This window comes from Sinohyriopsis cumingii, chromosome 18 (assembly GCF_028554795.1).
Source record: "Sinohyriopsis cumingii isolate HCF-2022 chromosome 18, ASM2855479v2, whole genome shotgun sequence".
Lineage (NCBI taxonomy): Eukaryota > Metazoa > Mollusca > Bivalvia > Unionida > Unionidae > Sinohyriopsis > Sinohyriopsis cumingii.
Genome location: NC_142978.1, coordinates 64,703,103 through 64,721,575, shown reverse-complemented (window position 1 = coordinate 64,721,575; position 18,473 = coordinate 64,703,103). Strand labels below are relative to the sequence as shown.

At 35.9% G+C, this 18,473-nt stretch overlaps 1 protein-coding gene across 1 annotated transcript in view; it reads left to right on the top strand.

Annotated features, from left to right (window-relative positions):
* The window catches only part of LOC149776805 (uncharacterized), a 53,962-nt gene extending 49,354 nt beyond the window's left edge, over positions 1 to 4,608 (top strand). The window contains exon 5 of the mRNA XM_089941505.1: positions 1,374 to 4,608. Within this exon, the coding sequence (XP_089797631.1) occupies positions 1,374 to 2,002 (629 nt within the window). The 3' untranslated portion in view covers positions 2,003 to 4,608. The remainder of the gene's footprint in view (positions 1 to 1,373) is intronic.
* The last annotated feature ends 13,865 nt before the right edge of the window (positions 4,609 to 18,473 follow it).

Below are 18,473 nucleotides of genomic sequence, written 5' to 3'. Positions count from 1 at the left end.
TCTTCAAACTACTTGGCAGATTTTAAATTAAAACTATCCTTTGGTATTTCATTCGCGCGTGAGTTCTGTTAGAAATGTATATCAAGAATCGTGATAACATGGATGGCGTTGTATGCCAAACGGATGAAATCGTGATAACATGGATGGCTTTGTATGCCAAATGGATGAAATCGTGATAACATGGATGGAGTTTTATGCCAAATGGATGAAATCGTGATAACATGGATGGCGTTGCATGCCAAATGGATAAAGTCGTGATAGCATGGATGGATGGCGTTGTATGCCAGATGGATGAAATTCTCGTATAGGTTTCTGGTCAACATGAGCATGGCGCGAGATTACATAAGGGATGGCGAGAATACAAGATGAAGGAAAAGAACTCGGAGTGAACATAAGTCTGATCTTTTTATACCTCACTAAAAGTGTAGCTCAAATAATTTTGATTTATCTGATATTAGTATATAAAACCGCCGAGAAATATATCAGATGTTACTTTGTTGGCATGATCAATTAACAGTGTCAGTTTGCTCCAAACAATTGTTTTATATAACCAAACCCCTGCGTGAGTCCTACAATGCGTTGCTAGAGTATAGGTCCACTCCTCCTCAAAACGGGTGCAGTCTGGCGGAATTGTTTATTAGAAAACGTGGAACAGCTCTACCTCTCGCTGAATGACAGCTTACAACCAAAGTGACTAACTTTAAATACTGTGAGAAAGAAAGAGAACAACAAAAGTGAATCATAGAGAGAGATCTGATTGACGACATAGAACTTAGGTGTATCCTCCTGTATCAGCTGCGACCCATGCCTATATAAAACATTGTAAGAAAGAATAGATGTAGTTCAGAAAAATCCAACTACGCGGTCTTATGTTAAAAGAAAGAGCGTACACGGATAGCGGAAATAAGGCCCATATGGGGCTCTAGATAACTACGCAAGTTACTGTAGAAAGTAAGCTTTCAGACGTCTGAAAATACTGTGGGAGAAATCTAAAATGCACAAGGAGTACAGTTCAGTTGAATAATTTGTGACCAGGTACGTAGCGAGAAATGGTCGTTCTGACAAAAGACCAATCCGATCAAAGAGATAGATTTGTAATTATGTAAGCACGGGAATAAACTTGTAAATTTGTGTATCTAATAATAGCATAAATACCGCAGTGACTTTCCTCAGAAAGACAATTTCACTTGCATTTATCTTTTCACTGCAATCTTTTTGTATCCACTTGATGGTAGTATGTATTTATGTTTCATCGTTTTAATATGGTAATTCATTTTTGTCTGTCTTTATTTCATTGTATCTGCCCCCTGTATGTATGTATGTATGTATGTGTGTTAAAATGCCAACAAAAATATTATTTATTTTTTATGCAGAAGAAGGCTGTTGGGTAATCGATATTGGTTGCGGTACGGGTGAACTGATAACTACTTTGGCGCAGAAATTCCCACATTCCAGCTTCATTGGTGTGGAAAACTCAACATATGCTATCGAGAAAGCCAACCACTTAGTTCGAGATAAAGGTGTTATTAATGTTACACTAGAACAAATGAATGCTCAGAAACTTCCGGAAACTTGGAATGCTTGCTTTGATTGGGTGTTGATGTATGGCGTATTGCATGACTTATCCGACCCACAGATGGCTTTGAGCGAGGTTCGACGCGTGTTAAAGAACAATGGGCTATTCTCGCTAATTGAAGTAGGTGTAAGTTGCAAGCCAAATGAAAATGCAGGGAGCATGGAAGCAGCCGGAAGTTACGTTTATAGTCTTTTCAGTTGTCTCCCTTCCAGTTTATCAGAGATCTCAGACAGCAAGCCAAATCCGGGTATGGGTATTCAACACATGCAAACGTTGCTGGAAAACAATGAATTCGAAGTAATAAACTTTCAAAGAATGGTACTAGACTCGGAAAACGTTCATTTTGTTTGCAAGAAGAAGAATGTCAGTCTTGAAACTGAAGACGATATTCCTTTGTATGACTGCTCAGATGACGACAAGTATTAGATGACGATTAGTGGCCGTCTGTGACTGAAGTGTATAGTGTATGTTCATTAAACTAGTTTATTTGGGGTTCAACGATTTTTATATGTTGAATTTCAATTAAGTATTGTGAAAATTATTTTTCTCCGAGAATTTATTTTGCTATGTTGAAATTAAATTACGTTAGAAATTAAACTACAGTAACTTAAATGTGCAACTCTAGTAAGCTGAATTTTTCAAATAAAAAGTAGAATTCTATCATAGTAAGTTGAATTTCAGAACAGAAGCGAAATTTCAAGGTTTGTAGTTCAAATATCACATGCTTACATTGAACTTTCAAGACACTGAGGTACAAGAAAGATTGTTGGTGTTAATGGGCTTCCTCATAAAACAAGTTATCTACAACACGTTATTTTGATTGTACAACAATACTAGTCCGCATTTGTAATAAAGAATATGTTATTTATTATTGCAAGCCCGTGGCCCTCTATAATAAACAGACGAAGTCCGCATCCAAGCTAGATAATGTCCTTACTCCGCTAGATAAAACTTTGCGACCTATAGAAACGTATCATGACAAATGTTGTAATCCTGTTCAAACATCTGCATGTACATTTCTAAAAAGAACATTTATCTGTAGGTAAAATGAAGCATCATATCTGTGTCGTCTCATCAATACGGTTTTATTGGTTGCATACTTTAAATTCAATTCGTCATTTGCAATCCTTTTGAAATATTGACCTCTGCTAATTGGATCATATGTCATCTAGACATTACCCATCACACAACGTACTACGAGACCAAGAAGAAACTTTAGATTATATTGTTACAAATATGACCTAATGCATACAATTCAGTAAATTAAATCATAACTACAATAGAAACGTTTAGAGTATTAGAGACATACAAGACAGAGGTTAATATTTATGAAAGCATTCCTCAGTTTCAAAGTCTTAAGTATATAAACATCTAAGTTGCGTAAATTGTATTATTGTTAGAAGGTAGAAAGTTCGATAAATTTAAAGATCTATGGTCTTTGTGATAACCCATATCTAATTAATTAATCCCTAACTCTTTGTATGACTGATACTCTGAAGTAAAACGATACTCATCATCCAGTATATCGCATATCGACACTCTAAAGTAAAACGATACTCATCGAATACTTTGTACTGTCTTTGATATAATAGCTTCAATTACAATCTTTGCGATGGCACACACAACATAGTATATCCATGAAATATGACGATTGGCCACGTACACTTTAAGCTGATATAGAGCAGTATGTACGTATAAAGAAGACCACTTCGGTGGCCTAGTGGTTGGAGCGTCCGCCTCGGAATGTGGAGGTTGCTGGTTTGAACCCATGCCGAGTCATACCAACGATTTATACTAATAGATGCCTTGCTTGGCGCTCGGCATTAAGAAGTTAGTGTTAGGACTGGTCGGCCTGGTGTCAGGATAATATGACTGGGTGGGACATCATGCTACATGTCTGCGGCATGATGTCCCAATGATGGACATCACTATAAACTGCCACACTGTTGACATCGTAGCGATATGACTGAAAAATTTGTTAAAGCTACGTTAAAAATCCAAATCACACACACGTAAAGAGAAGCGCTAATGCTATTCTGTATCCTTGATTTCCAATTTTTAATAAAATTATGAAACAAGTGCATAACGGTTACATTTCATCGAGCCGATGAAAAAGAGCTTCATGCTCAAACGTATTGGCTACCAAGATTTACTGTATAACTGATTGAAGTTGCATATTTCTTAGTGGATCCCCTGCGATGCCCGAGGTTTACCATTTATATTTTGTTGTGTTTTGTAACATAAACGCAGAAAATATAAACAGATAATTCTCCTTCCCCATTCAAAATAAAATAGCACATTGGAGAAAAAAAATAATTCGCGCCTTGTTGGATTTGAAATGGATTCGTTTGTATCGGTAAGCGGTCATCTTAATCACTCGCAGGCTTCGAATTTCAAGGTTATTTTGTCCACACGGCTGTCAACCTTTTTCTCTTAAATCATTCCAGTGGATTATCACAATTATTTTCGTTCTAAATTTTCTAATAAATTCACGACCTAGCATAAAATAGAAGTTAATCTTTGTTCGGAAGTACCTAGAAATATGTCAATAATACTTAAGCCTTTGGTGCTCCAAACCTTATGGAATACCAGTATTGTAACATTACTTAATTACCCAGCATTAGAACTCAAAGATCAGTAGGCCTTTAATGTCTGGTTTGACAGTGTCCTGTAAAACTCAAAGATCAGTAGCTCTTTAATGTCTGGTTTGACAGTGTCCTGTAAAACGTTTGATGCTATATAACGTTATACTACATAATCATCTGACAGTAACGGGTACATAACAAACTGACCATGTCATTTGAACCAAAATCGTCTTGAAGATTCCTGATGCTGTTCAAATCACCAAATATCATTACTTTGCTTTTACCACTTGATATATTATGTATATGCTAATATAGAACGCAAACTTACATTTTTTTTATCTTAACCAAACTTGCCACCACCGAATTTAACACGTAACAACATCTTGGAAGACTGAAGTATAATCCTTACGATTTTTGTTTCGAATAAATATGTCTACGCCACCATAATCTAAATTACATTTTTTAATTATATTTACGATGCAATGCAAAACTTGCATACTTTTAAATAGTTGATTTGCATAAATTTTGGTCGAAAGTACTCGTCACTATTTTGAAAATATCTCAGTCAGTCCCTTGCTTTCAAGATTATTGACTGTTTTTTATGTTTTTATTCTTGTTGCTGTTGTTGTTATTTTGTGGGGTTTTTTTAATTAAAATTTTGATTGAAAATCCCTTCGCCATTCAACGGTGAAAAAACGCAAATTCTCTTTTTTTCCATCCTACTCTAACTCTTGCCTTTCCGTGTATCAAGTTCGTGACAATTGGTATCAGGTTAGTAATTTATACCACTGTTCTCATGATACAGCCTTGACTTTAGAATATGATCACCTCAAGCTTGTACTCCGCGAAATACTAGCTACCACTCTCAGACGCACTCATCGAAACATTTTATTTGATACAACACCTATTACACACTGACTGAAATCCCTTACGTCATGTTATTCACTGCTGCAGTAAGGGTACTATCGTTTGTTGAAAATAATCATTTTGTGCAGGAGTCCGATTCTGAATATTGGCTGATGAAGAAGATTGATTGATTTCCTGGACTAGGTAGGATACATATTGCAAAACGGCTGACATGATGTAACGTTTCTTTCGCGAGGCTTTCGTGTATAAGCTATGGGAATATCAGATAATGCTGCGCTGTACTTGTGCCTCTGTGTCTGCACGGAACTATTGGACTCAACGTTACTGCTGTGAACTTTGATATATTGATGAATACCAGAATTTTGGCTTACCACGCTATTGTCAGACATCAGTTGGATCTGAATTCAAAGAAGCCGATATCAAGGACAATGAATTAAAAATTTTAATTCTTTTTTCTAGAATATGATCTGAAAATGTCAACTTGAAGACAAATAATATGATAGGCAATAAAGAGTTTAATAATATTTCCTCAGATTTAGTACTTCACGTTCGCGGAATATGATTTGTATTTGTGCCTTCATAATCGGATCATATGGTTCACTTGTCACAGAGGTAGCAATGGCAAAAGAGTGTTGTGACAGTGCAAAAACAGGAGGGATCGGATTTATTTGCAGAAAAAGTGACAAATCACTTACACACAAAACTGGTAAAGAGTAGGTGTAAATCTGCACCGCACCCCCCCCCCCGTACACCTCTACACCACTCTGAGTGAATGTTCGTATGGAAATGTGAAAACACCAGCTAATAGTTATTACAACCTTACTATCAAAGCAATTAGTGTTAGTAACTGACTATAATAGTTCGAGTCTACTTACTAAAAGCACTACCGTCAATTACTGAAAAAGATATTTTTATATAAATGCCTTCGATATTAAAAATAATGTAGCTTATAAAGCAAATTTATATACCAATAGTATTGTATGTCAAATTGTGATCCGACCATTGCGCATTAATACGCATATAAAAATATTGTTTCAACATTAGGTTATATTTCAACAGTGGGCTATCGCTTTTATAGCTTCTAAATCTGTAATGAATTTCCACTGATTAAGCATTAGCATTTTAATGAAATAGAATCCACGTCTTTTAAATGAATGAAATTACTGCAGAATTTAATCTCTCTCTCTCTCTCTCTCTCTCTCTCTCTCTTGTGCATAAACTAATTAACTTGCAATAACCTGGGATTCGTAATGGTTATGTGTTCCATGAGATTCTAATACAGTGTTCACAGTGTCAATGATACAAAGTTGCAATAGCCTGTCAAGCTTTGCACGGTACATTTATATGTAAGGAGGAAATCAAACAGTGTAATATATTTAATAATTTTGTTTATTTTTATTTCTTTCTTCATGTTTTATGAAACCGATTAATAAGGTTCTAAAGCCATAAAGTGTCTGAAAGCCGCTCTATCCCCTTTAAATCGTTCTCGTTCACTGCATGGGTTGATAAAGCAGCAGACTAATCAACCAGTAAAGAAACAAAGGAATGGGCAATGAATGAATGCCTTTCTAGTAAGTATCTCCAACCCCACCACCATCACACCTCTCTCTCTCTCTCTCTCTCTCTCTCTCTCTCTGGGTCCCTCATATAACATTACCAACGGAAATCTGTTTAAAAAACAAGCGTGGAGGATTTTCATCTTCGGCATGTGACAATGTCTCTGGACCTATGAATGATGGAAAAATGTAGTCACACGAAGCAATGGAAAGGGGAAAGTTAGAAATGGAGAAAAGAAACAATTTTAATAATGGTGCCAATGTTAATTAAATTATAATAATGACTTAGATAAAGTGCAGATGCATTTAAAGGTTTAAATCACCTCTTGCGGGTTCCTCGTATATCTTAGTTTACATTTCCAACTCGTTGAAATATGCAAGTCGCTATTTGAATTCCAACTCGGTGAAATATGCAAATCGCTATTTGAATTCCAACTCGTTGAAATATGCAAGTCGCTATTTGAATTCCAACTCGTTGAAATATGCAAGTCGCTATTTGAATTCCAACTCGTTGAAATATGCAAGTCGCTATTTGAAAGCCAGCGCATTCAATGTTCAGCAAGTTAGCCATGCTGTGTTGGTATTGCTCTAATTTCTTCGTTTAAACTATCTTTCTTGTTTAAATCATAAGTGTGTCTTATATTTATTTAATTAATATGAATGAAGGTAAAGTTGAAAAATTAAAAGAAGCAATTCTTCCATTTGCTCCATTTGCAATGGAGTTCGCGATTATTTGCAAAAGGTTAAGAACTTTCTTTTAGCAGACATACTCGACAGGTCTGTGACGAGTCCATTCCTCCATTCCTTCAGTCAATACACAGTTGCTTTAGTCAATCTTAAATGCGTTGCAAATACAAGTATATGTATTTGTTTGTGATATAACTAAAATATATGTATAGTATGTACGCTCAGAGAAATACCACTCGTTGATAACTTTTTCATAAAAAGAAAACTCTGACATCAATAATGCAGCGTACATTATATATATATATATATATATATATATATATATATATATATATATATATATATATATATATAACATGAACTGGATATGGTCAAATTTAAATCCACTATTGTTTAATACATAGTGAACAGACTCACATATCATCAGACAGACAGACAGACAGGCAGAGGAAATGTTTGATGTGGCAAGCCTGAAAAACTGATCAAGCACTTTCTAGATATACAAATCATTTTTCAGGACGAGCAAATGAAGATTATAATCACATAAACCAAGTCGATATTTGCAAACCATTATCAAAGAATGTATTCCTAATGTATCCTATGAAGGCATAGACTCCATTATCTGAATTAATTACGTTTTGGCAAATCGGTTATCCGCAAGAACACTCTTTTGCGTTGAAGTTGCCCACATTTGAATTATTGGACGGAAACAAAGAGAAGATACCATGATTTGGCATTCATACCGATGATGGGCGAATGAAAATGTTGTCCCGTATTATATTTATTTTGTAGTCATCCTATAAAATGTAAAGAAAACGCGCTTCCAAAATTACGTATGAGATTTTTATTAACATTCATGTATTAGCAATTAACGGCATCTCAGCACCATAATGGCTATTAGGTACCAATTAAAAGTAAAGTTCCGAAAATGCAAAACTCAAGAACTGCGCCAAACCTCTAGAAACATGAACCTTGTAACAAAATGTAAACATTTCGTGGGTTCCTAACCAGCTTATGATTATTGTTGTTGTTGCTATGTGATTAACGCTATTTTTTCAGCACATGATATACATGGCGACCAGTTTATTTAGTTGATAAAGATCCCGCCGAATCCCGAAAAGACTCATCGACACACCGAAAGCTCTTGGCAAGCTTTGTCACATACGCATGTTGACCGACTAGAAACCAACGCGGACAGACGTAAGATGTCAGTGATGTCTACAGGCAAGCGCCTTCGACCACTCGGCCACACGTATCCCCGTATGTATGTATGTATGCATGTGTGTGTGTGTGTGTGTGTGTGTGTGTGTGTATGTGTGTTGAATTGGTTGCATGGTGCCACTTCAAAGCCCCAAACCAGTAACAACAAAGAATAGCACAAACCCCAAAGAAGATAAATCTTTTCAGAGAAACGCAATCATGAAAAGCGGAATGGGTTTCAAAATGGAATAAGGTGATATGTCAGTAAGCATAAGCTCTAGACGGCATATCGGCACAACAATCAAAAGTTTCAAAGATGTCAATACAGTAATACAACAAACAATTGAGGGAGTTTAATCGTTCCGAGTTAATGCAAACCTGAAGAGGGAAACGGATTTATACTTTTTTTTCTTGTTCCAATCTTCCTGTGTGGGAGTTATGAAGAGTTGAATCTAGTAAATTTATTTTTTCTCCTCAGGTTTTGAGGTTCAAGCTTGATTCTGGGGTTTTCCTGTCAGGATAATATCATTGAAATATTGGCCAGGAGAAGAAAAGTATTATCCAACATGGATTCTGCCTAATAGTTGGTTTGCCATTTGAATGTGTGTAGATTCATTCCACTGTTTAGTTTCTTGGTACCCCAACCCACATATTGAATTAAACAATGTTTATATGTTATTAAGGGTTCCATATTTATTATTTTGCATATGATGATGTTGCTGCAGATACTGAGTTTGGTTCGATAAGAGTCCAAACACAACTGCATTGTATTCGATATTTCTACAGTTAGATAGATTGAATGATGGAATTCGTACGCGTCATTCGTCCGGCTTTTCGTTTCCGTGGTGACATTTAATTTCTATGTCGCGAATGTACCGCACCGGGGATAAAAATGTGATTTCCGGTTGAGCAGCAGAGGAGGCGAACAGACCGATTTTGGAAGCGTCCAAAACCCGAAATAAGGCTTCTAACTAAAAATATTTCGAGCTGAATATTTGCTTGAAATAAATGATTATCTAAACAAATTGAGGATTCTCCGGTTAATTAGACCATTTATTTTCGTAAATTGCTTTCCTGATCTGAAAACTCGTGAAATTAAAATTGCTATTACAAAAAATGAACCAACTTACGGTCATAGCCCCCTCTGCTGCTATTAATTTATCCAAATATTTTATCAAGTCCAATACGATAACTTGTTCTAGGATCGTGCAAATTTATTGTTATAAATCCATGCGGAGTAGCTTGCGCTCGTGAAAAGAAGTTTCTGAATTTAATTATATCCATGTCACCGCGGCACCAGGTTTGATGAATATTTCGCAACGTATGTGTATCAACTCCATTAAACACAACTAAAATATTACAGTTATCTCTGATCACTTTTGGTATTTGTGTGTATCGTTGAGTAACATAAATGACATCGGTGATTTTATGTCTACCTCGAGAAAAAATCCTAGCTGGATTTGATTGTTTGTCCAGCATCACATCATCGTATACAACTAAATTATTAATAAATCCATCTATGGAATCAACTGATGGTGCTTCATCAATATCGGTTATAAACTCGATAACATCGCTATCTTTATCTATTCGCGCGTTTTCATTAAAATCCTTAAGTACATTATAACATCGTTGATCATCAACTGACGGGGCTACCAAATACAATGTATCCCACTTTAACCATCTCATTATAAGATGGAGTAACAACTGTGTCTTTCCACTTCCAGATGGTTATATTATTATCATTCTAATTGAATTTGGTAACGTAGGATGGTGCTTGACAGGTTCTCGTTTTCTTGTCGTTGAGAAATCAATTATATCCATGCTGTGTAAAATATCTATGGATTTATATTGTGTGAAGTTCAGGACGCGTACCCCGACGGATACACTAACAACTATTACCACAAAAAATAACAGATCAGCGGTTACGGGTAAGTGTACGCGGTGTGGTACAAAGAAGTTTAAATTTATTCCCGGTGATAATTCAGGGACAAAGTCAGCGTTAAAAAAAAAAAGCAACACGGGGGTGATATTGCAGCAAAATTAACAAAATTACCCGGGACTTCGTGGGCTAAATACCCAGGAGAAAAACACTCACCAGGATATAATTATTGCGGTCCTGGTACTCGACTCGATATCAGGCTTGATAATCAGGATCAACCAAAACCAGGCGAGGAACCAATAAACGCTATTGATAAAGCATGCCATGCTCATGATGTTGCGTATAAAAGCAATGACCTACAACATAGGCATATTGCAGATGTGAAATTGATTCATGCGCTAGATTCTATAAAAAATAAAAATATCAAAGAAAAATTAGCTAATTGGTTAGTAAGATCCGCAATGAAAGGTAAATTAGCATTAGGGGCTTTTAATATATAAATGGAACCTCTTTATTATTCACCAATTGGATACTGGAAGGGTAAAGCAGCAATTAGTAAACTCGCTGATGCAGCAGCGGTTAAACATTCTACTGCTAAAGCGTGGTTATCCAAACAGGCAATATGGCAAATTTACCTACCGCCACCTAAGCAAATTCGATTTGCACATTTCAGCGTCAGTGTTCCTAATGAAGTTCATCAAGCTGATATTCTGTTTTTACCACATGATACTGTGCGTAGAAAAACGTACAAATACGCGCTAACTGTTGTTGATATTGCAAGTAGATATAAAGATGCAGAACCGCTATCAACGAAAATAGCGTCTGAGGTAGCCGATGCGTTTAAACGAATTTATCAACGAGGTGGTCTGCGATGGCCACAGCTGCTACAAGTTGCTCCTGGCAAGGAATTTCTTGGTCCAGTATCATCGTTAATGAAACAACATAATGTCAAAATACGACGAGGACATACTGCAATTCATCGTGATCAGGCAATTGTTGAACGATTTAATCGAACACTTGCTGAGCGGTTATTTGGATATCAACACGCGAAGGAATTGATTCAGGATAAAAGATCTCGTGAATGGGTGGCAAGATTACCAAGTGTGATAGCAGCGTTAAATAATGAGATCACTCGAACAACCAGCATGAAACCTATTAATGCAATTACAAAAAAAATATACCTACACAACAACGTGATCTTTCAGCACAGCCAGTATTAGGTAATATCACTGTCAGGTATTTATACGAGCCCGGTGAACTTGAAGGCGTTAAAAAAAGAGCGACTGATCCTATTTGGAGTGTTACCACACATAAGATATCCACCGTGACAAGATCCTCAGGTAGACCCGCAATCTACAGACTGGATTCAACTGCTCCTCAACGTGGATTTGTACGTGAACAATTACAAGTAATTCCCGAGGATACACAATTACCACCCAAATCACTTAACTAGTACTGACGTCGGTTACATTCAAGACAGGTCAACATGATATTTTCTCGTGTATGACCAAGATTGTTATTTTTTCTATCTACGGTAAATTGTCTTGGATTATTTTTTAGATACCGCCATAACATTATACAATTGCAACTTGCACAATGATTATTCTGTTGTTGTTTTAGCGCATTAATAAAGTCAGCATCAAGATCAAAATCGCGTGTTTTTTTTATCACACTGTTTATAACCAGATAATTTTTTTCTTATTATATCGCTTTGACATTCGTCAATATCATCACTAGTCACATGATGATTCGTCTCAATTGAGATATTTTTCTAACCGAGACACTGCAAGATAAACTAGGTTCGACCATTCGATACGATCATCAACGATCCAAACAACTGTATCAGTAATAGTTAATCCCTGAGATGAATGAATCGTCATCACGTATCCAAGCGTCCACGGGGATTTATCAGCACGTAGAGCATCTTCAACAACATCAACATCAACTGCAACAATATCATTCAACACAAGATTCTGTTTCCTTGACTCGGTCTGTTCTGGTATATCAACGTCAATATTTTGCCGTCGCGTATCTGCTGGTCGATAACAATGGAACTGGCAACGTTGGAAACTTTTCTCGTTGTAACTGAAACAACTCCCGTTGAAGTGTATCACGAACTATCTTTCTACTTGCAACTATCAAATCGTTTGGTCTCCACGCGCGCAGAAAGTCTTTCATGGGTGTTTCTGAAATTATCTCGCGCATTACTTCACACTGAATTTTATTCGGTTGTAGTCTGATTAATTCTTTAAATTCCTTCAACGTTGCATCAAGTGCTCTATGATCATCAGATACTTCTTCGAAGTGGTCAACGAAATTTTTCAGCCAATCATGTGGAGATGGTCCAAGTACGGGTGGTGGTTGACCGTGATCGCCGCACATTATCACGGCAGTATTTCTTGTTAATAACCAATCAAGAAATGTTTTTAGTGTTTCTAGCGGTACAGTGCATATTTCATCCCATATTATGATCCTTGGAATATATTTCTCGCCCATCCTTAAAGATGTCCATGTATCACCCTTCCATCGGAAGAAGCTGTGATAAGTACATGATTGTACTCCTCGTTGTTTCATTTCTCGCGCGAGTCTATGTGTAGGTGTTAGCACAATCATATCTGAATTCTGAAATAGTTCGATAGCTCGAGTGGTTTTACCAGAACCGTCAGGTCCGTTTAGATAAACTGTTTTGTGTCTAGTTATTGCATCGTATGCCGATGGTGCAGAAGATATCTGATTATTTCTGCCTGATTTTATCAGGTAAATATCTTTAACCACAACATCAGCGGATTCGGAATAATCGAGTATATATTCCTTTTTTATTCTCCACGAACCCCACGATGCATAAGTGCCTATGCTTAATCTTTCTAACAGTATTGAATATTTTTTACTTATATAAAACGAATCCGTAGCGACGCTGACAGCGAGTGTAGAAACTTTATTTATCATCGATAATAGGTTTATTGAAACGCACGCGAGCATCGATGATCTTAAATGAGTATACTGAGGTGACTCACCGTCCATGTAGCTCACAATTGTACCTAGTTTAGTTCCATTTGACAAGAAAGCTATTTCTCGACTTATAAACGTATTTCTGTTCGTTGCATCAGCGATTATAAAATCTAACTCAGCATCATCCATAATCAATCTTGTACAATGTCGTCTGTGATCATATGCTCCTCCTTGGGTAAACTTGCTGATTATTTTTCTACCAAGATCTTTTGTAACCTTGTTCTCGTAATCAGTTTCATCCGAATATTCCTTTTGTTGTGGTAACCAAACTTCGGTTTGTTTCCGGTATGATATAATTGCTTCACTTACAATCAACCGTGTTAACATCGCACAATCAAGCATATACCGTAATAGTACTATTGGTGTCCATATTTTTTCTGAAAAATGTTTTCCAAACCAAACATAACAAATTAGATGAAGTCCTTTAGACATTTCGAATGACTCGATACGAGCAAATCCAGTCAGGTCAAAATCCGGTAATGGTCCATTTATTGATACTCGCGGCATTTCGTGCGTCGGAAGACCGAATCTTTTAAAGTACACAGAACAATCTCCGTATCCAAGAAAACTCCCGGGATAACACGCCACCATATCAACTGAAATAACATCTCTGTGATTGTATTTAGTATTCCATAGTCCGCCGTGTCCATATTCGACACAACTCAGTATTATGTCATCAAGAAACCTAGTTGGTTTCCACAAATTTTTCTTTCTAGCAAAATGAGCCGCAACTGACGGAACAGTAAAACAGTTGCTCAATAGTTCGTCAGTGTCATCAGTATATTGCAGTGCAAGATTTTTTATTTTCTCGTGAAGATCTGTTCGATAAATAACGCCATTTGGTCTCACAAACTGATCAAATTTATTTTTTTCTTCCACGCAAGACTGAAATAACCATACTGACACAGGATCGTTTTTACTTATTTCGTTAATAAAATCAAACATGCCTCCATCAGAATTATCTGTGGGATAACATTTAACAGTTCGATCTCGTGAAAATATTGTTACTGCGTTAGTCCACGCGTGTGCGTTATGATCAATAATGTCGATCGAAGCTCCTTTTGATCTATATTTTTGAGTCATACAAAATCTCTCCTGTTATCGTCGCTACGGTTATTGGAAATTTTAATCTTTTTCCTAACTCAGCGACATCTTTGATAGACGCACCGGTATCTTTAACAATTTCTCCCCACGTGTTTATTATTTTACGTCTTTTATCCGTTAGACCGTTTCTACGAGTCGAAACGGTAAAATGTTCTGTTACTCGTTCAGCCACACAATTTATTTTTGAAAATTTCATCGGCGCCAGTTTATCAACGCTGGGTTTTTCATTTATAACATAGATTCCATAAATAATCGCTGTCACAGGATATGCTCGTTCATAATACGGTTTGTCAATACCTGTCAATAGACCTGGTTTGGAATCTTTACTTAGTATGACAGTTTTTTTATTACCGTGGACAGGATCATATTTGTCACGGATAATCCAATCATCTGTTTCTGTCAACACGACAAATTTTATTCTGAAAAGATATTTGCGATTATCAAGATAGTTAATGATAATTGCTGCTCGTTTGTCGTTCATCATAGCGTCGATGATCTCTTTGTTGCGTATAATCTTGAACGTTCACCAGACATGAGATGCACCATCTGTGTAAAATTCTTTCTTGGCGTCGTGAATTTTATTAATCAAACCTTTGTTTTTCGGATCAACCAGATCTTGCATCAGTAGGTTAGGAGATATTCTGTCGAGATTAAATTTGTCTCCGCTCAGGGGCTTTATTCGGGATAATCTATCGAATTCGGTCATATTATATTTCAAGCAAATATTTAAATTAAAATATTATGTATACAATGTCTCAATGCAAATGGCTCATGGTGGGTTCATTGACTCGTTATAATAAATCCTGTAAAAAGGAATTCTGTGGACCACACATGCAAAACGTTCACCGTGGAAGCATAGAACCAATATCATGTGTGCGATGTGGTGCTGGAGTGCGAAGAAAAACACAGTTGTGTGCGTGTTGTGGTGGAAACGATACAGAGAGCTTAAAAGATATTATGACAAACAAAATAACGTCAATAACAACGCTATAAAATTCGTGGAGGATTATCTAAGTTTTCAGACAAATTATGATTTAAACAAATAATATTATTGTATGATGGAGCAAAATATGAACCACGAGTTTATAAAGCATCCTACAATAACAAATTATGAATCAAATATTGATGGTATGATCAGAAATTGTCAGAGGAAAGTACCAGTTGGTTTTGTCATTAATACTGGCTATCTGATGTTTACTGCTGGGAAGAAAAATTATTACTGTCATCGTTTCACATACGATTGTCACAAGGGGTTGATCAAAGTCGATCTTGTAATCGATCACATTAACGGCGTGAAAACCGACAATAATTTATCCAACCTTCAGCCTGTTACACAGCGCGAGAATTCTGCACGGGGAGGGACTGGTAAATATGACAGAACAATTGTAAGGAGGGCGGTAAAATCCACAAACATAGAAACTGACGAAGAAATTATATTTCAATCAATGTATTCAGCTGCGAAATACTTTGATATTAACTCGCGTGTGGTAAAATACGTCACAGAAAATATAACCAGATCTACTCTTTCCAGTAAATATAAACAGAAAATCGCCTTCCAATATTGTTAATGAGATAAACTATCATCACTACCTTAAATTGTATATATTAAACATTTATTTTTGGGGGGACCTAGTATTGCATAATCGTATACTACTGATTTTTCGATTTATGCGAAAGGGAGATTACTTCTGTAATATATAGTTTTCTTCGTAGATTTCCGATTTTTTATGGTCGTAATTGGTTAACTAAATATCTACGTAGTAATTAATATCAATAATTATTCCAAAGAAAGATATTTATGGTTTCTAACTTACAAAATAGAAAAATAAACGTATTTCACATCGTACAATATAGCGAGTTATTTTTAGATCTGTTATGAGAAATCGAGGCAAAACACACTGTATTTAATGCAGATATTTACAATCTGTTCAGAAATGCACAAGTATTTAACCGATCTGTAGGTGGTAAAACGTTTGATGGTGCCGTGGTAGTATGTAAATAGACAGAACACGCTGTTAATTCAAGATATTTACAATCTGCTACGAGAAATCTTGGCAGAACACGCTGTTTATAATACAAAAATTTACAATCTATTAGAAACGCTGTTTTAATACAGAAATTTACAATCTATTCAGAAATCGCTGTTTTAATACAGAAATTTACAATCTTTTCAGAACCGCTGTTTTGATGCAGAAATATTTAAACCGATCTGTAGCTATATAATAACCTTTGAAACATATAGTGTTAGTTGATTCGATAGCTCACTTGGTAACGTATCTGGCCGTGATGTTCACGGTCCCAGGATCGAATCCCATGACTGACAACCGTCGGTGGTTACGCATATTAGCGCTTTTTATAATTAATTGGGGCACCGCCAGCCCCTCTCCGCCCAACAGAACCCTCCAACCACACGTCACTGGTGGTTGATACATGTTTTGTATCACCCACGGGCTGATTATTGGGGGGGTGTTCTGTTGAGCGTAGAAAATGGCCTCATTTATGTTTGTGCCGTCCTTAATTAAGATTTCATTCATTGTATATATTTCATTTCATTCATTCATTTGCATATATTTCATTGCAAAATACTGAACCTGCTAAAACACTCGAATAGAGGTTCATTCATTCATTTATATATGTGTGTGCCGTCCTCCCTCTTGGGCCTCTAGACCGTTGTTTGACGGGTTAGGGGCTCTCATAGGGGGTAGTATTTCGTGTGCCTGTTGAACTTGGTGGAATGCGGTGGCAAGCTACGAGTTCTGGGTTGTGCCGTCCTTAATTAATATTTCATTCATTGTATATATTTCATTTCATTCACTCATCGCATACTTACAATCATTCATTGTATATGTTGTGCTGTGCCCATTCCTGAACTTGCTAAAAGATTCGAATAGATGTTCATAGGTAAAATAATTGTTTTTATTTTAAATATATATATTCTAAATAATGAACTACGAAAATATTAACGATGTAATTGTTGCTATTAAAAAATTGGAAAAAGATGGAATTAATATATCCGATGAACTAAATCCTGAAAAATAATAATTTCAGATTTTGAAATTTTACAAGAACGTAAAAACCAAGGAATACACACACTATCGTCTGAATACAAGTTCATGAAACGGATTCAGGCGGCGATGTTCCGGTCACTAGCTACTGTAGAAGATAATCAAGTGAAGGAATTCGTTCCTCTCCCTACCGATTAGAGTTATCCCACGAGTACGAGGCAAAAAAAAATAATCAGTACTCGCATAAGACAATTAAGACAAATTATGCTAGCGAGTAACCTCGTTGGTGAAGTAGAACAAAATAATTCTGGTGAAAATGAAAATGAAAGTTTCGGTAACTGGGGTCCCTGTCAACGTTGACCACGTGTACATCTTTGATCTTAATATTTTATTTTATCATAGATCTTTGATCTTAATATTTTATTTATTCTGAAATATTATATATTTATTCTGAAATATTATATATTTCTTCTGAAATATTATATATTTATTCTGAAATATTATATATTTATTCTGAAATATTTTATATTTATTCTGAAATATTTTATGTTTATTCTGAAATATTTTATTTATTCTGAAATTGATGGGCTAGCTGGTACTCAGAATCCTGTAAACCAATCAATTTCGTAATTTTGAGGGCTAGTTGGTACTCAGAATCATGCAAACCAATCAATTTCGTAATTTTGATGGGCTGGTTGGTACTTAGAACTATGTAAAATGATCAAATTTTCAGGAAAAATAAAATATTTCAACATTTGTTAAATTTAGTCGATTTGTCAAGGAAAATTGATGAATTTTCCAATATCATTCGGGTCAAACTTCAAGCGGTTCTCTAATTGATTTATCTATAAATCGTTAAAAATCAGTAAAATTGGCTCACAAAATGAGATTTTTCATGCGATTTTTGTTAATTTTTCTGGTAATTTTCGAAAAAAATGAGGATTGTTAACGATTTATCGATAAATCAATTTGAGAACCGTTTGAGATTTGACCTGACGAAAAACT